This window comes from Nerophis lumbriciformis, linkage group LG01 (assembly GCF_033978685.3).
Source record: "Nerophis lumbriciformis linkage group LG01, RoL_Nlum_v2.1, whole genome shotgun sequence".
NCBI lineage: Eukaryota > Metazoa > Chordata > Actinopteri > Syngnathiformes > Syngnathidae > Nerophis > Nerophis lumbriciformis.
The window spans coordinates 16,866,262-16,888,591 of record NC_084548.2 but is presented as its reverse complement, the minus strand read 5'-3'; the positions used below and the strand labels follow the sequence as shown (position 1 = coordinate 16,888,591).

General features: G+C 36.8%; 1 protein-coding gene across 2 annotated transcripts in view; it reads left to right on the top strand.

Annotated features, from left to right (window-relative positions):
- Window positions 1–22,330, top strand: part of sycp2 (synaptonemal complex protein 2) — a 41,708-nt gene that overhangs the window by 1,988 nt on the left and 17,390 nt on the right. The window contains exons 4-35 of one of the 2 annotated variants that reach the window (XM_061976425.1): window positions 2,384–2,517; window positions 2,593–2,695; window positions 2,773–2,797; window positions 2,915–3,000; window positions 3,081–3,175; window positions 3,263–3,297; window positions 3,380–3,522; window positions 3,612–3,664; window positions 3,810–3,855; window positions 7,300–7,404; window positions 7,476–7,536; window positions 7,748–7,896; window positions 8,200–8,268; window positions 8,359–8,448; window positions 8,519–8,624; window positions 8,796–8,932; window positions 11,439–11,502; window positions 11,609–11,654; window positions 11,745–11,821; window positions 11,925–12,301; window positions 12,549–12,646; window positions 12,755–12,791; window positions 12,866–12,933; window positions 13,004–13,049; window positions 14,069–14,112; window positions 14,463–14,517; window positions 14,631–14,790; window positions 14,864–14,913; window positions 14,978–15,160; window positions 18,864–19,031; window positions 19,164–19,290; window positions 19,568–19,752. In XM_061976425.1, the coding sequence (XP_061832409.1) occupies window positions 2,384–2,517; window positions 2,593–2,695; window positions 2,773–2,797; window positions 2,915–3,000; window positions 3,081–3,175; window positions 3,263–3,297; window positions 3,380–3,522; window positions 3,612–3,664; window positions 3,810–3,855; window positions 7,300–7,404; window positions 7,476–7,536; window positions 7,748–7,896; window positions 8,200–8,268; window positions 8,359–8,448; window positions 8,519–8,624; window positions 8,796–8,932; window positions 11,439–11,502; window positions 11,609–11,654; window positions 11,745–11,821; window positions 11,925–12,301; window positions 12,549–12,646; window positions 12,755–12,791; window positions 12,866–12,933; window positions 13,004–13,049; window positions 14,069–14,112; window positions 14,463–14,517; window positions 14,631–14,790; window positions 14,864–14,913; window positions 14,978–15,160; window positions 18,864–19,031; window positions 19,164–19,290; window positions 19,568–19,752 (3,222 nt within the window). Of the gene's footprint in view, window positions 1–2,383; window positions 2,518–2,592; window positions 2,696–2,772; window positions 2,798–2,914; window positions 3,001–3,080; window positions 3,176–3,262; window positions 3,298–3,379; window positions 3,523–3,611; window positions 3,665–3,809; window positions 3,856–7,299; window positions 7,405–7,475; window positions 7,537–7,747; window positions 7,897–8,199; window positions 8,269–8,355; window positions 8,449–8,518; window positions 8,625–8,795; window positions 8,933–11,438; window positions 11,503–11,608; window positions 11,655–11,744; window positions 11,822–11,924; window positions 12,302–12,548; window positions 12,647–12,754; window positions 12,792–12,865; window positions 12,934–13,003; window positions 13,050–14,068; window positions 14,113–14,462; window positions 14,518–14,630; window positions 14,791–14,863; window positions 14,914–14,977; window positions 15,161–18,863; window positions 19,032–19,163; window positions 19,291–19,567; window positions 19,753–22,330 lie in introns of both variants that reach the window. The other variant, XM_061976418.1, reaches the window with a different exon arrangement.

The following is a 22,330-nucleotide window of genomic DNA, read 5'->3' as shown; positions in this document are numbered from 1 at the left end:
TTTAGATCTTTAAGATGGAAACTATAGCTGCCATTATGATGTGTAGTGATGTTTTCAAATGACCGTAAGTCTTGAACTATACAAAGTATTTCAATGGTTGGAATCTGTCCTTTTGCATGATATACGACCGTATTTTTTGGATTATAAATCGCTCCGGAGTATAAATCGCACCGACCGAAAATGCATAATAAAGAAGGAAAAAAAACATATAAGTCGCACTAGAGTATAAGCAGATTTTTGCATTTTCTGCTGGCAGTTTTTGGGACATCGTTGCCCTTGCTCTGATAGAGAGGCGATTGCGTTGCATGAAGTGGTAAAACCAAGAAGGTCCTCCCGCAAAGTCATTTATATTCATCTCCTTGGCAACTACCTGAGCGTGGAGACGCAACTGTACGGTTGACAAGCCTCTCCCGGCAGCACGTTGTTCAAGCACCCATTTGTGAATTTGTTCCTCGAGCTGTGGCCACCTAGCTTTTAGTCCGCGATTAGCTTTTCGAGTTTTCTTCATTTCAGTAAGAGTAGCCTCTGCTTTTCGCCAGTCCCATACAAGTTTCTCGCTTACTCCAAACTTTCTTTCTGCTGCTCGATTGCCGTTTTCTACTGCATTTCACTACTTCCAGCTTGTAACCTACAGTATATGATTTCCTTTTCGGTGCCATTTTTGTTCAGCCCTTCTCAGTTTTTATAAGTTACCGCCAATGTTGAAATGATCAATTTTCATAGGTACGGAAGTAGTATCAGGTAGCATATTTTTTTTCACAATGCACTTCTGCCATGACCCGCCCCCGCCAAATTTTTATTGGTTGACGTGTGTGTGTGACGATTGCTGATATACGCCTAGTCTCTTACGTGAATGAGATAAATAATATTATTTGATATTTTACGGTAATGTCTTAATAATTTCACACATAAATCGCTCCAGAGTATAAATCGCACCCCCGGCCAAACCATGAAAAAAAACTGTGATTTATAACCCGAAAAATACGGTAGTTACTATGGTAATCTAAATCACAGCAGGCACCAAGCAGTGTGAGTGGGGAGCGTTTCCACAGAGTGTTTCCAGAGCGGCCAGCCTGAAATGAGGGTATCAGGGACAGATGCGGAAGGAGATTTTTACAACAAAGTTCTAAATCTTAGTGATATATCAGATATATCAGATCGTATGTGTCATATTTCGCTGTGTTTGTTGCATTTTTGTTGCGTTTTGCTTGATTGTAAAATATGTCGATCAAGAGGGGGTGTGACGTTCATATGTTGTCAATATTCAGTGTTTTATCGTTCATAGTTAATATTGTAAATCCCACATTCTTTATTTTCATGTACATTCTGGGTGTCTCATTCAGTAAAAAAAATTTTAAATTCCATTCTGTTTTTTAAGGCGGTCTGTCATAACGTTTTTAGCATTCAATCAGACATTATTGTGAGGTTTTGTAAAAATAGATATAACAGCCCCCCAGACACATTTTTTTCTCTAAATTTGGCCCCCTGAGTCAAAAGAATTGCCAGGCCTGCCTTAAACTGAAGAAATAATTGGTAAAACCATTGTTCATAATGTACTCCTAATATATAATAACAGTGCAAGTAAATATTTAAAAGGATATCAACTTTTATTTTTCATTACAGTAGAATTGTTTACCATTGTACTGTAATTGGAAGGTAAATATTTTGGTTATCCTAAATAAATAAAAACATTCATTTCTGTGAGCAAAAATTTGACTTAAATAAATGTTGAACATCTTAAAATGCATTTTTTTCCGAAATGGAAAAACTAGGACGGTCGGACGGATGTCTTTTTGTTTGTTGCCATAATGTGATCACAGCATTCTTGCTCGTTTGTTTGTGTTGATGGGATTATTTTGACCAACCGATTTGAAGCTGAAATATTACTACAACGGCATATTTAGCTTTCTAATCATATTTTCTTTCCTCCTAATTTTTGTTACTTTGCGTAACTTTCCACTGGCGAGTCACGAGGCTTGTTGTCAAAGCTCCATGTGTGTGCGGTCTTGCTGAGTCTCTCTCCACCCACCGAGACAAATGCTGTGAATGACTGAAAAGAGGGCTCACTGTGTTCAGTTGATTCTACTGTTAAATAAACGCGCTCAGGTGCCAAGACCGTCATTTTCCTTGTTTGAAGTGAGAGACAATCAAACGCGAGGCTCAACCATTATGATTGGCGAACATGTCTGTCACTCAAATGCCAGTGACGATAGAGAAAAAACCCCCAAAACAACAGTCTTCTATTGTTCTGTAATCACAACTAATTTAAACCCCAATTTAGATTCAATGTTGATTTATCGTGCAGCCCTACACCTTACATTATACAGTATGTTGGTTGTATACTTGATGACACCGCCACATATAAATAATGAATTTAATGCAGAGTTTGGAACAAAACGATTCCACCACAGCCTGTGAGGGTCTAGCAATCCTCCACAAATGTGGGAAGAACCTGAAATTGCCCGATGGAGGCCAAGGGCTGTCAGGAATAATAACTCAAGGCCTGATAAAAAAGATAAGTATAATAACCATGCATTTGTATTATAAATGATCAAATAAAACATTTACTGATTCATATATTTATGTGTACATGGTGCAGTGGTTTGAGAAATGCAAGAAATTGTGGATTCAGCGTGGGTCATATTCAGACGAGTACTTGTCCAGACTTTCTGAAAACTTCTTTGATGCTGTAATGGTGAGCTAGTGTTTTAATTTAGTACATCTTACATTCATATTATGCTTTTTGTTAAGTGTATCTGTCCTGTGTGACAGGTGGTCCATGAAGCGTCCCAAGAAGGTATATCTCTTGTTTTGTTGACAGTTTAATTTATCCTTATGTAAATATAATTGCACTGTGCTCATCTCGCACTAGAACCATGATCATAAAATGTGACGTTTAGTTATGTATTTATAGGAGCGTATGGAATTACTGAGTCCTTCCTGTATTCCATTGGCCAGTTGGTCATCGATGCCAGAATTTACATCGTAATCAAGAAAGAGGTTTTGATTCATCACTTTTGATCAACATTTCCTGTCCTTTTTGTATATGCTCATTAATTTAATTGATACTACCTCCCCAGGCAATCCGTAAACTGAACATGATTCTGGAAAAAATCCCGGTGGAACTTAAGAAAGATAAGAAGATCCTGACCTCACAGGAGGCCTCAGAGATTATGTATGTTCATGACATATTACAAGTACATCCACATTAATTCACACATTATTTCTACTGTGTTCACTCTGCGTTTTCATGTTTTTCCAGGACCAAGTTGGCTGGTCAGATATTGCACTGTGGGGGTAATCATTGTTTAAAATACCACAATCTGCCTTTATTCATAAATACAGAAAGAAAAACTAATACAAATTCCGCCTGTGTCAGATTATGATTTGCAAATAGCTCTGATCGAGGCATTGTTCCGAATGACAACACCCATCCAGAGAAAACAACAGACAGATCACTGGTTCAGCATGGCTCATGTGGCTGGTGCCTTTGTCCAGATCCAAGTTTCTGAGTTTGAGGCGGTAAAAACATCCACTACATCAAGTCCATTTACAGTTTGTTGCAGTGTCCTGACCATGCATTGTAATAATTTCAAATTTTCTAATTTCAGGATTGTCGCAGTTTTCTGAACTTTGTGAATGGAATACAAGGAGACAGGAGAAGGTAAAAAAAAATTAAGTAAATTGTATCAAGATTTTTTACTGTTTACTCCTAGTAAATTTTGTAAAAACAGACTGATTTATGTTGGATGTTATAACAGTGATCGTATGTTTGTTTCAACGGAACGGAAATGTCCTTTTGATTGCAGAGTTCATTCCTTCCCGTGTTTGGCGATTTATTTGGATAAGTTTGAGGTCAGTAGCTGTGGCTTTTAAAGGGGACCTATGATGATTTTAATCTACATTTAACATAATTTCTCGTGGTAGAGATAATATGCATTTGATATGCTTTGGTGTAAATGTTGCTCCTCTGTCACATTTTTAACCCGCCTTCTAAGTATGTGGACACACACGTATTAAGGAGGATTCTCGTCTGTCCATTGTCTGTTTGTGCAGTGCAAGTCCTGATTCTGTAGCCGTGTTTGGAACAGTCAGTTTGCGCGTCATTCTCACACATGGTAAATAAAATGCAAAAGAGATTTTGCAAAACGGTAATGAGTGTTGATAAACCACATTGCATGTGCTAAATAATTATAATTGCATCTTCTCAAAGTATTTTGGGCCAATTTGATGATAAGGGTATATTTTGCATATTAATAAAGACAGACGCATAATGAATTGCAGGCTATATTCTGCCCACTTAACAGACGCAATCCACTTTGCACGCGTTTAGTAGATCAGCTTTGCGTGTACTATCACAGGTATGTCATGGTATGAACATTTCTTGTCATGGTTATTGTGACCAAAAAGTTGACGGTTATCATTATTATTGCTGTATTTTCAAATGTCCTCAAAATGTTCAAAATGTACTTATACTGAAATCTTTTAACCAAGTTTTATTAAAAAACACATTCAAAATTATTTCCTTTGAAGACAAAACATTATTGTAGATAAGAACACTGTTTTATGTACCTCAAGTAGAAATTGAATGTGCATATGAAAGCGAAACGAGCATTATATACAAAGTAAATGGGCAGAAACTAAATAAAAACATTAATAAATCAAAATAAAAGTGAAAATCATGCAAGAAGGCACCTTTTGAGCATAAGAGATAAACAAAAACAAATGGAAGAATTTTGCAAGATGGCACCTGATGGCCATAAGACAACTGCACTTTTTCTCCATATAGATAAAATTAGTGTTCATGTTTGAGATCTAGTCTAATACATAGGGCTGCACGATTATGGCCAAAATAATAATTTAGATTATTTGTATGAATATTGAAATTATGATTACTGATTATGTTAGGTAAAGCAGTGTTGGGGTAGGGTGTGAACGCGATGCCATTATGTTATTTGTAATGTCCAATAAAAAGGCTATAGATAAATATTATCCATATATTTAAAGACAAATATTGGTGTTTTTGTCCATAAATAGTATAAACATGTCAGCTTTTTCTCATTACATGATGTCTCTGTCTTTATTTTTACATTTCTGATAGAGGTATTTTCTTTAAGTTATTTAAATTTTGTGTACATTTACATGATCTAAATATGTATATGTACATGCTGTATCGGGACAGATCCATTAAGAGTTTGAGCAGAAATATGTTTTATAGGAATTAACAATACACCATAAACATTAACAAAATGCTATGTCACATGATTTTTTTTAAAGTGATAACTTTATGAAATAAAAAAAAAAAAAAAAACTCACATGTAAAAAAACAAAAAAACATTGGGTGTTTACTTTTTGATATCAATATGAAACAAAAAGCAGTTTGGCGAATGAAGATAAAGTCAAATAAACAAGCTTTGTTCTCCAACAACACCATGTGGTTCAGTGCAACAGTCTGGCCAACAAAAATAAACTGACTCAATCTTTGTGCCTCACTGACTCAGCGGGTTGATACTTCACAGCCTGCATTCAATTCGATGAGTTGACAGAACATTTTTGGCTAGTATTGATGTTTTTTGAACACTGACAAAGTTAGCAGTAAAGGAAGAGTAACCATCCTAGTAAACAAACTGCAAGACTTTATAAACAAGTTGTTGCAACATTCCCGACACATCCCCTGCTGCATGGTAACTCTGTCATAGCAGCTGAGTGAAGGATGCTGTGTTGAGAAAATGAAAGCAACATCAAATATTTTTGTCTTCCGTTGTATACTTTTTATGTGGGACAAATGCATCTGTCTCCAATATGATCCACACTTGTTGCCATCTAATAACAGCAGTGCGCTCTTAGATGCACGCCAAAACTCCTCTGCAGTGAAGCCAGTACATAAGTAAAGCGAAGCGATCGGCTCGGTTTACTCGAAGGGAAAATGTCTGTAGTGAGGTAAATGTAGTTGCCGCCATGTTTTCTAGTGTGCATGCGCCGGCGCTAGTGCGACTCCGTTTTCAGGAAGTAAGCCGTGTTGCCTAAAATGCATTAATAAATTACGTTTTTTGGTTATTAAAATCTAAATGGCTGTACAAACCGTGTGGAATTTTACCGCGGTTTATCATTATACCGTTTACCGTTACATCCCCACTATCACGTTTGCACACGTTTTAGTACTTGCAAACCTTGAGTAAGTCAGGCCCTTAAGTGTGTGGAGGCATTCCCTTTAGATGGCAAATGAAACCCTCCATGACCCGCCCTTTCTACATATCTTCCAAATTAATATTTAGAAAATTTACACTGCTTAAATATATGTCTTAAAGACAAACAACACAGCCTTTTTTTAGACACAGTCTAAAATAAACTTCATTAACAGTATAAAGATTCACCGGTCACAACATTAGGTACACCTGCCCACACTTGGATCAATACAGAGTCGCATTAAAAAGAACCACTACTTGTCTCACTGCATGTCGCACATCATTATCGTGTGCATGCCACAGTTATGGTTCAGCATGTTCTCTTGATGAAATAGTAACCTTGGAATCACAAGTAGCGCTGTTGCAGTCTTTTTTAGTAAAATGTCGTAGAACTTCGGTGCGATTTTTCCACCCGTTAACACGCCATGTTGCTGACGTCTCAACGCACAAAAAACCGTGAAGAGGACCGCTAGACGAAATGGCAAGCAATTCCAAGAAATTGATGCACTGGGAACCGTTTCTGAACAAGAACCGGTTTTCGATTCCCATCCGGAGATGAAAATAGTCCTTTTTCCTACCTCCTCTTGTGTTTCTTCAAACCAATTTTGCACTTCCTACGGGCTGAATAAAAGTTCTGTGTAAAATGTTGTGAACAAATAAACACAGAATCGCCAAAATCTTTCTTTTGTAGATATCAGGCCAGTCAGATGGGCATTAGACGAGAAGGAATCATATGGAAGGCTGCAGGCAGCAGCTAACAGTCTCAATAGTGCAGAGAAGAGGAGTCGTGCAGGCAGAGAGCATGTACTAGAATGCCCTCATAAGTACGTCTGTCACACTATCTCATCACAGAGTGCCCACTGTTGAAAAAGACAACAAAACACAGGGCTCAGAGGCATCCAAAACTGTGTGCAAGCTCATGTTCAAATGCATTAACCTTATGATTGTTTAACACGACATTCATACATTGTGAAAGCATTTATAATTCAGAAAATAGGAAAACCATCATAGTTCCTCTTTAAGTACAATATGTCTAGGGCCTTCATATTCAAAAAGGAATGCTGTTCCAGAGTTAACTACCATCAGTGTTGAAGATTTGTGTTAATGGTGTCAGCTGCTGATGCCTGCTGATGACAAGCTGAAAGAATTCTGGATTGACTTTAACCTTGGCAGCCAATGCATCTCTTTTTACTTCTCATGTGCAGAGGAAAAGTCTCAGGTTTGTTAACATTAGTTGGACATGTACATTACACAGCCAACACCAGATCTAATGGCCTTCTCTTCATGTAGACTGGTCTGTGGGATACAATATGCATCAGTGAGAATGAAGTTCAAAGTTACACTGTTACAGGTACAAGTCCCTTTTCTGTTACTTAGTACAGTTATGAATTAATTGGAAGACCTCCTTGAAGACCTCCTTCACACACCTTTAGGATGAACTAAACTGGATAATGTGAGCCAGGCCTGTTGGCAATTTTTGTCAACATAAATGTTCATCACATTTATTTGTGATATATTCAATATTAATTTATGTCTTATTTTGTTGTGCACATTTCTTCCAGAGATGGGAACGAGACAAGTTTTAAAGTTGCAGCTATCAGACGTGGTCATGGCGGGTATGGTAGAAGGATCAAGTCTTGCTATCCATTTCAGCTCCACTTTGGACATCCTTCAAACTGTTGGTTACGTCTATGGAAACAAGAAGACCAAAGTAAAGCATATATGACATGTTTTTTCTTCACATAAACACAAGCCAAATTGAAGTTTGTTAAATAATTGTTTTGAAAAGGTTTGTTATAAATACTAAATCAAATAATAAATTGCGAGAATCGGTTTGACTTGAGAATCATGTTGAATCAAGAATCAATTCTAAATCGAATTGTCATCCCATGAATTGGCATTGGATCAAATCCTGACGTGCCCAAAGATTTTCACCTCTTATAAATAGATAAGATAATAATAATGTTTGTATTTGAGCATGTTTGGAGATTGAATTAACAAGTCTCTCTTATAGAATACAGTAGGAAAGACATCTGTTGTAAAGACGACAGTAAACGTTATTATGGAAGAGGGCAGCTCCCAGGTAGAGCACACACTCTATGTAAACATCATGACTACAACAAATGATTACCAATAAAACCGTGCAATTAACGTATTTGTCACTCTTAAGCAGACTGTTGTTCCAGAGAGTCAAATTTCCCTTGGTAACAGTGACAAAAACACTGCCTCTCATCTTATACAAGCACGGCCTACATCAGCAAAGGTGAAATACTTTTGTTGTACCTCATATTATACTTTGTATAAATTGTCTTACTTCCGGGTTTTCTATTCAGACCCCTACCAAGATGAGGATTTCTGAGTCGACCATCTGCATCAGCAGTAGTTCCAAAGGGAGTGTACATGGCCCTTCTAGCTTCCTTTCTGGTGGAATTCCATCAAGTATGTGACACTCGAAGACAGCCAAATACAACAATTTTGTCAATAATATTTCTAAAGTTTTTGTTTGTAGTTATTGTGTATCATTCCTGTTCCGTTAAAACCACACATGGTAAGCATGGTTCAGTATGTGGATATCTAATTACTTGATTGCATTTTTTTATTTGGGGAAAGGGAAACCATCTCTGGAGATGCGCCCTGCTTCTAATAGAAAGAGAGAAACTATCTTCACAGAAGAAACAACTTCTGATGAAAACGTCAACCGTGGTCCGTCACCTTACACCACAAAATCTGATGATTCGAGAAAACAGGTATGCCTTTATTATGTTCTGTGTATTAATCCTATCTATGACGATTAAAAAAAATAAATATATATATATATATATTAGGGGTGTAACGGTACGTGTATTTATATTGAACCGTTTCGGTACGGGGGTTCGGTTCGGAGGTGTACCGAATGAGTTTCCACACAGCTGCCTTTGTCTCTGTCAGTACTCTACACAGCACCCAGCATTGTCCCACCCACACAACCATCTGATTGGTTACACGCAGAGCGGTAACATCCAATCAGCAGTGCGCATGATGTCAGTGCTTGTGATGGTAGGTGTTTAGCAGGTAAGCATCAGGAAACAAACTCTCCCCAAATGATAATAAACACCTCCCAGTCAACTACTAGTAACATCACTATGAGCCCGTTGACGTTCTAGAAACATAAACGGCAGCTTCAGCTCGCTCACAGTCCTGGCTTGAGGTGAAGGCTAATTAGCTTTTAGCGTAACGTTAGCTCATTTTGCGGTGTGTGTGTGTGTGTGTGTGTGTGTGTGTGTTACGGACAGCAAAGCCCTGTGTGTCTGTTATTTCACTTTACCTTATTTTGTGTTGATTGAGCTGTGTTGAAGCAGCAAAAAAGGACATTACCGGTATGTTAAATGAAGAGTTTCTGTCTCTGATAGTTGATATAATAATGTAACTGCATCATTAAGCCTACATGAACTCCATGGTGTTCAGGGATGAATAGTCTCTCCTAATGCTATTGTACTATTTTTTTTAGCTATAGTTACATTAATCATTAGTAATGGAGCAGCCTAGATTTGAATGGCAGGGTCCCTGCTATCACATGTTGATAAAAATATAACATTTACATTATAAAAATCAACTACAGGCTTCCCAAATGCTGTTATAAATTAAGCATGATGAGTTGACTTGAAACTGTTTAATGTTGCACTTTTTTATGTAGAAGAAAAGTTTTGTCATTTTAATTAATCTGAGCAACAACTTGAGGCAGTTTAATGTTGATTAACGTGGGCAGAATTATTACAGTGTTCCCAATGTTAAAAGGATAAAGCCATTGTTTACAAATTTAGTAAATAAATAACCAAAACATTTATATTTTGTTGTTTTCTTACTGTACCGAAAATGAACCGAACCGTGACCTCTAAACCGAGGTACGTACCGAACCGAAATGTTTGTGTACCGTTACACCCTTAATATATATATATATATATATATATATATATATACAGTACATATATATATATATATATACAGTACATATATATATATATATATATATATATGTATATATATATTTAAAGAAAGTAATATAAATATATATTCACAGCATAGGATTGATTTATGTAAATCAGTGCTCATTACATGGATGTAGAGCGTGGTATATAGTAATGTTATTAATGTTATTACTCACATTACTATACTATATATATATATATATATATATATATATATATATATATATATATATATATATATATATGTATTTGTATGTATGTATGTATGTGTGTATATATATGTATGTATGTGTGTATATATATGCATGTATATATATGTATGTATATATATATATGTATATGTATATATATATGTATATATATATATTTATATATGTGTATATATATTAGGGCTGCAACAACTAATCGATTAAAATCGATTATAAAAAATAGTTGGCGATTAATTTAGTCATCGATTCGTTGGATCTATGCTATGCGCATGCGCAGAGGCAATTTTTTGTATTTTATTTTATTTTATTTTTTTAAATTGTTTTTATATAAACTTTTATTTATAAACTGCAACATGTACAAACAGCTGAGAAACAATAATCAAAATAAGTATGGTGCCAGTATGCTGTTTTTTTTTCTCAATAAAATACTGGAAAGGATAGAAATGTAGTTTGTCTCTTTTATCCGATTATTAATCGATCAATCGAAGTAATAATCGACAGATTAATCGATTATCAAATTATTCGTTAGTTGCAACCCTAATAAATATATATTTATATATATATATATTTATATATATATATATATATATACATATATGTATATATGTATATATATATATTTATTATTATTATTATTATATATTATATGTGTGTATAAATATATATATATATATATGTTTATACACAGTATATGTGTATGTATATATATATATATATATATATATATATGTGTGGGGAAAAAAATCACAAGACTACATCATCTCTACAGGCCTGTTTCATGAGGGGTTCCCTCAATCATCAGGATATATATATATATATATATATATATATATATATATATATATATATATATATATATATATATATATATATATATATATATATGTATATGTGTGTGTGTGTTTGTGTGTGTGTATATGTGTGTACCGGTACATGTGTGTGCGCGTGTGTGAACTGAACGAATGTATCATATTTAAGTTAGTTCCTCAGTGTGATGTTGTGACCTGTCTCCATGCTAGCTGTTTGTAAGTTTAATCACAAACTACAGTGCATTCATTCACTTTTCTGTCATCTTGCAGAACATACCAGTTGTGATAGCAACAGGAATGATGCTAGCAGCACAGGGCACAGATCAGTCTCAGGGTAATTATTTGCCCGGCCGCTCAGTCCCAAAATAAATGTATGTTGTTGTTCATCACAGAAACATAAATTTCTGGATTTCTGTGATTATTCACATCTCTTTTTACAGAGAATTGTTTTGTACCTGACACTCAGCCTGTAACGGAAAGGAATGCGTAAGAACTACAGCATACTCAATTTAGAGTGTGTATACAGTATATGTTGTGCATTGTATATCGGATAATTATTCTTTGGTCAATTTATAGGTCTCACTGGAGCAAAATGTCAGTTTCAGAAATGCTCATGATGCCTACACAGAAAATCAGTTCTCTGTCAAGGCTTGGTAAGCATCAGTGTAGTTTTGAATGCTTGTAGGCACACCAAAACAAAAACAAATAAATCCTGTTGATTAAAACGTCGTAAAAACATTCCTGTCATTTTTGCAGAGGTGTGTTCAAATTTGACAAAGCAGCAGAAATGCTTGTCATCTGCTCTAAAGGTTCCAGATCCAATTAGTATAAAACCGCATCATACCCAACCCATCCAGCGGCAACAAGAGGTCATCAGGGGGAGAAACACTGTGCTTGGACCAAAGGAAGCCTTCACAGCCGAAACATTGACATTTGATCCAAATGGCTCTAAAGGAAAACAGTTTGGGGACTCATCTAAATCCAACCTGTGTATTCCAAAAGATGTAGAAACCCTAGGAAAAAGCCTGGGCATAAAAAAGAGCAGAGGAAAGTCATCCTTGGTAACAGATGTTCTGTCAGTTAAGGCTCCAATCGAGGCATCCATATATAACCACGAAAGGACACCAAATGAGGTTATACATTGTTTTTATTGCTCTCTATGGTCACCGCTCATATTTGTCCACTATTAGGTACTATAGATTGTTGTATGCAATGTCTGAAGCATACAGTGATGTTAGGAATAATGGCAAAATGTCCTGATTTAGGTTTGTTGACAACTTTACATCCCTTATTGCAGATTGAAAAATTTAACCATCACCATGCAGAAGATCCTAAATAATACAACTAACTAATATTATATCTCATGTTTTATTCATTTAGAGAGATGTGCAGGTTGCAGGTAGCATGGTGAAACTCATCTCAAGCCATTATACAAAAAACAACCAAACCAAAGGAAAAGTTCCATCCCAAATTAACAGGTACACACACTAGTGCTTGAACCTGCATTCAACTCTGTCATTCTACATGGAGGTAAGTACATCACGTGTTTCTAGTGGTTTGTCTTTTTAACTGTGCTTCTGTAACAGGCCACTCTTTAATATGAGCTGGGTTTCAACTCGTAAAGTAAGTAATCATACTCTCATTGATTTATCATGGCAAGTACCTAAGTTACTGATGATTACTTTTACTTGCTACAGAAAAATGTTGAAGCAGGAGATGTAACCAAATCCCACAATAGAGACAAATCAAACGCCGATTACAAGAGGTGGTCACATTCATCTCAAGAAGTTGACATTTTCCACGCAATGCGTTTAAAACGTGTCTTTGTTGTACAGGAAAGATGTTTTTACATTTTACACTGATGAAACATCCAGCGTAGGGGTAAATCTTTGTTTAATATCTGAATGCTTTACAACTTTTAAAGGTGAACTGCAATTTTTTGGGAATTTTGCCCATCGTTCACAACCATTATGAAAGACATGATGACGGATGATTTTTTTTTTCCAATGCTTTCTAAATATAAATACATCTGATCAAAAGTCAGCTTACAATGGAGCCTATGGGAGCTGCTCTATTCTGCCTATAAAGCCCTTAAAAAACATCTACAAACACCTCCATTAAGGTTTTATATACATGCTGAGAGTATATGTATAATGTAGTAACAGACACATTTATAATATCATATTATTTACGTATTTTGCAAATTTTAAGCATACGCACCACATTCATTTAAAAAACGCATCACGACACTGGCTTTTTTTAACATCACTGATTTCTACTCACTGCAGACTTTATGAGAGGCAACAAACAATACAACATCACTTACTGTACAAGGTCTCCTGACAGTCGGATGCCAACTGCTAAGATGTTCATTTATTCCTATTTAGATGATGAATCATAATACTTGCAAAGAAAAGGGAGGTGAAGCTAAGCATCTTTTCGTGTTCTTGCCATTTCCAAGTCTAATTTAGCTGTCAAAGTGTACCACATCCTCAGCCTTGTTCTATCTAGGTGAGAGGCATGATTTATGATCTACAAAAAACTTCCAGGGAGCAGGGAAGCATGGAAACCGCTTACCACTCGATGTAAACATTACACACAAGCTTGTGATCATGGCGCCGCTATAAATAATTTGTCTGCGTTAGCACTTATAATAATTGTTGGCGCTTTGTGGATTATTTTTTATTGGCTTTTATGGGCGGAATAGAGGACATCAAATTGACTCCGCTGTAAGCGGACATTTATTTGTGTTTATTTACAAGCTAGAATGCATTCAAAAAAATCCATCCATCCTCATGTCTTTCATAATGATTGTGAACCATAGTCAAAATTTAAAAAAAAAGTGCAGTTCCTATTTAAATGTTAGCTTTGAACATTATTGTCATGTTATCTCTGTTCAGGGAAGGGACAAAACACTCTTTGAAACATCTTCAGTATCAAGCAAGTATGTCTGCTGGCCAACTCTGGGCCGTCACTTTGTCTGAATTATGTATAATTAATCTGAGCAGCACGGTGAAGCATGTGGTTAGAACAAGTGCCTCATTTCCAGGTTGTTCTGGGTTCAGATCGCAACATCGACATTTCTGTGTAAAGTTTGTACGTTCTAACCGATGCTTGTGTGTGAATGTGAGAGGGAATAGTTGTTGATCCATATGTGCCTTGCAATTGATCAGTGACCAGTTCAATGTCTCACCCAGCTCCATTCTCACTCCAGCTTTGACCCTGAACATAATATGCGCTACAAAATGAATGAATTAATATATAACTAATTATTATGTATTTGCTTTTTGCCAGAGGCGTTCATCACTCTTCAGTTCAAACAAACACAAAAAGAGAACCTACATCAAAAGTATATTTAATGGTTTTACACACATTTTTTTTTTCACTCTGTATTTGATCATTACACACGTTGGCATATGATTCAATGTATCTCTGGGTGTGGGCCTGGGCTTTACATTACAGCTGAAGCAGAATGTGAAGAAGAAACTGTTCAGTGACACAGACACAGACTACGGCACTACCGATGTCAGCTGGCTGAAAGACTCAAACAAGAAACCAAATATATTTACCTACGGCAAAAAGCTACCCACTATGTCCAAAGCGATGCAGCCTAATACTTCATGTAGGCTGTTTATCGTCCTAATCGTACATGTGTGAGATGTTGGTAAAATGTTTTTATCTTTTTGTCATGGTAGATGAATCCCTGATTTTACCCCCAAAACATAGAAAAAGCAAACCCAACAAGGTGGGACATTATTGTTTTCATGGTGCAGTACAACAGTCATTCACAAGGTGTCATTGTTTTCCAGAACATACCAAATTTGGGGCTGACAATGGAACAACCAAAGAATGTCAGTAAGTCTGTGGCAGTACCTGGCAGGCCCTGCATTGCTAACAGGAGACCCCAGCGAGCTGCAGCTTCTTCCAAGAACTACAAGGAGCCAGAAACTGATGAGAGTCAATCAGAATCAGATAAGGCTCTAACAAGCAAGGTAATGGTCCTTCAGGAATTGTGTGTTAACTTGTACCATTTTAATTGACTACATGTCCTGGCCTGCATGCATCACAATAGTTAACCTCTGCAATGGGATTCTCTCTTTTCTTGGTTAATAGCTTTTTACTGATGATAGGTTGACAGACACATACAAGGATTTAGCGTGTTTTTAAAAAACATTACATTGATTTAGCAAATATTTAGGCTTTAAATGGCATTCAAAAGTATTAAATTCAATGTCCACAGGCATTAAAAAATTAGTATAATTGTAGGCCCGGGTCGATAATTAATTGAACGATAAATGAAAATGAACTCTTGTAATTTTGCCTTCATTGATAAATTGCTCAGTTCTCTTTGTTTTTTCTTTCGTCTATCTTTCAAACTGGATACAAGAGGTCTCAGTCTGTGCATTGCTCTCCGCACTTGAGCTTTTTTATTTGACAGTAACGGGACAAGGGGTAGAAAATGGATTGATGGATGGAATTACATGAACAGAGTGAGCCTCTTGCCAGTCATCCACAATCTTTGTTTCCGTATGCACAGGCAGGACCCACTTGCAATTGTCTTCCACATGTTTTACTGTGTGTGGTAGTGGTCGTATTATACAGTGGCATCTGAAGCGACGCTCATTTTCATGATGGAGCTTGGTCTAATCGTTTTGAAACAACGGTCACTTTTAATGTACACATTGCTTTGAAATCGTTGGAGAACATGTTCGCAAAGGTGGGCTTTGCAAATCTCGGAAATGATGTAAGCACAGCTGTTTTTTGAGGGAGTGGGTTATTTCAAAAATAAAATGATACATAACATACAAGTAATCATGTCTCTATAAATTTTTTCAAATATGTACAAAGACATTATTTTTGTTGTCTATAATTTTCAAACAGTAATTTAAAGGGGCTGTTTGCAACATTTACACAGATGCCTAGAGGGTGTCAACTTTCCAATATATTTTACACAGTATATTCCGCCCTTTAATGGCTTCTCGTACGTAATAATGTAATTACATACATACATATGTACGTAATGGCGTAATCACATATGTATGTAACACATCCACGCGCCTTAGCATTAGGTGTTGTACGCGAGTAATAGCAATTTGGATAGTTAGTGTTAGCTGTCATTGAATGTATATGCTATCGTAACAACAACACAACTGTAAATTGTTATTCGCTTCTCTTGGACTGTTTTTGTTTATGTGCACGCGCTCCCTGCGCTTACGTGTTGACGAGACCGGGTGAGTGATCGCAGTGAATACCAATCATTTTATTTGGGTCGTTAAACATTTTCATTACATAAACTTTGTAATTGTGAAAAATATAGACAATTGAAAAACTATCGTAATATGGTCTGTTAAACCACTAATAGTAACCTAAGCTAGCCGGTGGTGTTCTTGTAAATTATTTGCTTTGAAAAATGTAACTGTGAGGTAGTTGCAAACAGCACCTTTTAGAAACTGAAACATAACTACCATAAGCATAAAATAAACAAAAGACAATTATTAAAAGTATAATACAGTTTTTGAATTTGTTTTGTCTTTGATGAAAATTGTCTTTATAATGTATTTTATGATGTGGGAAGTTTTCATGACTTTTTCATTTTTCTAATGCGAAGCTAGATTTTTTGGACGTGCATGTCAAGGTCTGCAGGAGGATATGTAGTGGGAGGAGCAAGACACTCAAGCTACATGGCGTGAAAGTAAATTTCAGCTTTTAGCTAACACAGAATGCACGGACGTTGTCTCGTTAGTCGCAACTCATTAGTGAGAAACACTGCTAATTAACAAAAGTTAAGACAAAAAAATGGTGATTATAATGCCAGATGTCCCTGTGTGGCTAACTTAGTTAAAATCCGTTGATTGTAAATCTAGAAAGGCGTTCTGCAGCGTGCACAAAAACACCTCACACTTTGCTCAATGGGCATCACACACGGGGAAATCACACATGCTATTGGCCAAACACAAATCGCCATTTTAAGGCATTCAGCATTTAACAGTGCCAAATTTCTTTGGCGTGACCAACAAAGCAACTTCTGCTGTCGTCACCACAACTGGCAGCTGCAGCTAACACAATAGAAAAATAAATAAAGATACATTCTCAGATTAAACAGTTTTGTGAGCCATTTCTTATTTACTAGAGGGTAAGATTATCACTGTCAAACGCTTACAATTTTGTCTGTAGAGACAGTTGTAAGCTTTTGACTATATATAATAACTATATGCAGTAAGACATGGGCATTACATTTGTTTTAAATGGCATTAAAAAGGCATTAAAACCATTAAATTACAGTTAGTTTGTTGATACCTGCAGAAACCGTGATATAGCCATGCGTATTATAGATGGGCTGTATTAATTACGTAATCAAGAAAATGTAATTTATATTTATTGCATTGTAATCCAGAAAACAATCCACAGAAAACATTGTAAAATCATAATTTTTATAATAACCACAAAGTAGTGATGCATGGAATTTTGGGGCGAAAATGATCTCAAAGTTGCAATTTTGGCAGAAAAACTTTCTAAATTGAAACATTGCTGAAAACGAATGTTGTGATGACGTAAGCAGGAAAGACACTTGTCTGGAGTGGAGCAGAGCATACTTTGTTTGTCCTACCCGGCGCTTTTCCGGTCCCGTTTTTCCCCTGGATTTTACTGTCCATGAAAAAAAAAATCCTTTCCAGTACTGCCACTACCGCAGCGATTGGGTTCGCTCAACTCAAGCCTCAGCGACACTTAGGAATGGGCTTGTGCAAGGAGCACGGAAAATTGCATTTTACGCGATTTATTTAAATGAACAACCTGAGAGAGATGGATGAACATGAAGACAACGGACAAGACATCTCTGCCAAAAACCCAAACCGTGTGTAAATATTTTGACAAATAGTAGACCTATTATATTTACCTAAAAATTAACAAGTTGCTGTTTACACATTCTCATGCTTTCTGTGACATCAAGAAAGAAATTACCTGAGCCAGCTTTAAAAATTTCACAATTTTAGGCTACGTGAAGGAGCCCAGAATTGTTTCTATTTTCATTTACTCAATATTATAGATTATCTCACGAGGAAACCTTTAATAAAATCCACTAACTACTAAGTACATTTGTCATAGTAGATAGCTAGAAGCTGGGACACACTGTTGTGATACAAGGGACTTAGGTTTTAGTCCTGTTTAGGCCATTTATATAAAAAACTTTGATAATTGATAAAACATTGATTTGTGATGGAAATGAATATTCCGTAATTGTTCCCAATTTGCCAGGAAATGTCCCATATTTTAATTTGAAATGTAAATGTTGACAGGTATGGAAGCAACATGTTTGTGGTGTGGACATAAAGTACTTCAATATAACCGAAAAAGACCAGTGGGCAGCAATTTACAAACATGCAACGTGGAAATATCAAGAGGGGAATTTTCTGTAAATCGCAATGGCTTTATTTTAGTGATTTTAGTACATGGTCTTGGCCTTAAATGCAATGGTAATAATAACATACCGTAATTGTTTTGGTGTTTTAGTTTTCAGCCTTAGTTTCCTTATTTTTGGTTTTAGACGATCATTTTTATTTTGCTGCATCGCCATCATAGAGTAAGCACTTGAAAAAAATCTGCTCTTTGAATTTTACAGATATACTAGCAATTTGTTGTCTTTAATACTCAGAATTGTTTCACAAGACTCTTTTTTTTATTGGGCCTTACTTATAGAACAAGTCAAAGGATTGGATGTCAAAAACTCAGAAGAGTAATGCAACTGATCATATGAACAAGACAAAGAGCACTGGAAAATACACAACCAAAACCTGTAAGAAGCTTAAGGAAAACCCTTATGGCTGCCAGTCAGAGTTCTTAACTAATCAACAGACTCCTTTTAAGGTAAAGGCCATTCATTGGTCATTGATTGATTCATTTATTTTGCTGTTCGGATTAAGTTACTATCTCATCATCTGTATGTGTTAAGCATCCAACTGTTAGTGTACATGTAAACAACTTTTTCTTCATCAACAGACACAGGAAATGAGTTTTAATGGCAGCAAGTCCAATGCACAGATTCATGCCCAAGAACAGAGAAACATGTCAAAGTGTCCTCTTCCTACCTCCCAGACCTCTCCTTCCCCCATCGAGAAGATGCGGTGTAAGAGGCTGCATTATATTAGATAAAAGCAATCTGACTTCATGGCAAATAAAGATGATTTCATAATTGTGTTAGTTAACTATATTTGTAACCTGCATACACAGTAGCTTTTGCTCTAATTTGCTTTGAAGAATAATAGTAAACTGTATAAATCAAGTATTACATGTATGCAGGGATATTGATGGTTGATGGACTGTTGCTTTACAAATGTAAAGTAAATACTCAGTTGAGCATTAAGGTCAGCTGTATGAACAACAATGCTTTTCAACCTTTACAGCACATGCAAGGTCCAACCAGTCTATGGATTTGCCCCGCTCTCCGTTTCTCAGCCAGCAAGAGTCCCCACTCTGTTCCTCCCCAAACCTTACCTGTCAGGAAACCTTCTCGCCAATCTCCAGGCTACCTAAACCTCACTACGCAGACGCCTCTTCCTTCTGTACAATGGCACCCAAGACAATGGAGGTAATCCACCATTTGCCATCAGTGTACTAGTTCTATTGCTGCTGCTATGCTTTCTTGACCTTTATGAAATGTTCTGCACAGTATTTTACATGGGATTCCTGTCTGGAAAGCTGCTGACAACATAAAAGAGGCTTAGCAACTAAGCTTGGAATTCAGTTTGCATAACTTCACAGCGGTATTTATCATGTTGGAGATATGTACGCACCAGCCCTCCTTAAGCAGGTCAATGAGGTCACTTGTCACGCGAAGTGTAAAAAGCAAAGGTTTAAAAAGTGTCGATCGATGAAGGGGCGCCGTGTGCCCCCACTAGAATTAAATAAAGAAATTGGGCAGGAGTTACAGTATGTGTCTTGGCAAACAGTGGTAAATATTTTGTTTATCTCAGTGGGGAAGTAGCGCCCCCTTGTTTTTTGTGTGTGCACCCCTGAACCCCCACCAACTTTGTGTTGAGTGCAGACTGCACCTGAACGAGATGCAGCGCCCGCAGAGGTTGTGCCTTTTTTTCTTCTTTATAATCAGCCGTTACCAGTAGACTGCTGGACAGAAGCCATAGCATGTTCCTGTCACTCTAGCTGCTCTCAGCTCTAGTTGCCAATGTCATCCTGCCTTTTCACACATTACATGCCTCTTTTTCTGTTCCCATTTATCGGTTTCCATGGTGTTACTAATGAGCTCCATCTGTTGTCAAAACTCTTATTATTGTTACCTACCCATCTTTGGAGTTTGGTTTGTTCTCTGACCCATACATTAGTTTTCCTGACCATGTATGTCATGTCAAAAAAAATTTTTTTCCATTATATGCTGAGCTGCTGCTATTTTCTCCTCAGGTTTGCTTATCAATGCCGATGGGCCTCATGTATTAAGACTTGCGTGGATTACCCACTAAAAAATTATGTACCCAGAAAACCTACGCACACACATTAATCCAAGCACATGCCTTTTGTACATCCCAATCAACTGAAAATGAGCGCACATGTTGGAGTTATAAGCCACTCCGACACCCCCCTTTAAATACGCGATTTAAATTAGACATGCGCCTCTCTGCACAGTCAGAAACTCTTCTTCTTCTCGTTCACTTCTAAATGGGAATGCCTCTTTACAAAACTAATAGTGCAGTAGGCTGCAGATCCACCAGACTCCCATACAATTATTTTTTAGTGTCTCTGGTTGTGGCCAAACGAATGTCCTTAGGGTGTTGTACAAGGGCATTTCTGCAACAGGTGCTCTGTTGTCATGCTGCTCGTTTGACAATGGCAATGTTCTGCTGGGCCAGCCTTGAACTTTGTATACATGTGATGATTTGTATACAGTTGATTGTAAGCATATTGTTTGTTGTGGCCGGGATGTTGTTTCTTCCATCTATCATGTATCTTGGCTTTTGTGATTGTCTTTGCTTCTAGGTAGCCTGTGCTTTTGTCATGTTATTCATGTGCAGATTTTTTTTTTGCTAGGGCATCAGCAGTTTATTTTCCTGACACATAACAGTGATAGGGGATCCATAAACGTGGAATTGATCTCAGTAGTTTGCTTGGCATGGTATGCCCAGATTAAGCCCCCTTATACATCTGCAAATCATATTGAAAGTAGCCATATGCTTGAGCCACTGCAAGATGTGGCCAATCACAAGTCAGTAGAAGATGCTTGTTTCTCGTGTTTTGAGCGAACAGCTGTGGGTTGAAATTGTGAAAATTCTGTGTGCCCTGGGAACCGCAGATAGGTTGAAATTTTAAAAAATGGTCGGGCATCAGGAAGAGAATAAAGAGGAAGATTGATGTACATCGCCAAAAGAGACGAGCATTTGAAAAGATAGTTGCTAAGTCGCTGCAACTGGGTATTCGAGTGTCCTTCTTCCGCTCCAGTGTGTCCCTCGACCTAAAGTTCCTGGCGGACAAATCTTTCAGTGATATGATTCGTAAAACTTTAGAAGAGTGGGTGACTCTGATTTCATAACCCCTAATATAAGTATAATTTGTGGATTTTACAACAAAATGTGTTCATACAGTTGCATACTCACAGTGAGATGAGTTTCATGTGAAAATTATTTTACATTTAAACATGGCAGCGCTATCAAAAATGATACGAATGACTGACTTGTTTCATGACTCAATTTATTATTAGAACACAGGAGAGGACTTTCACAGCTGCACGTCCTTGTCTCAAAGGTGCCAGTGTGCAGCAACCGGCTTCTGCTGCTCTTTCTAGTAAAAAAAACACATTGTGACAGCAATAGGTGGCAAAATGATTGAATTAATAGACATCCCCACAAATATTAATTTGAATATGAAGCATTAAATGCATTGGCAAAAAAGTTAATTTTGTCTCCTTGCCTCGATCTTTTTTACATTGTTGAAATCAAATGTTTGCAAAGCCCGAGGGACCACCTCTCTGTCGCCAAAGTATCCACAGCCTGTAGAAATGTGCGTACAGCAGCTATGAAGTTGGCGTCAGGCAGCGCACATTTCCACATCAATGTTAGTCATGATCAGTGTTGGGTTAGTTACTGAAAAACAGTAACTAGTTACTTTATTTCAAAAGTAACTCAGTTACTAACTCAGTTACTTACACCAAAAAGTAATGC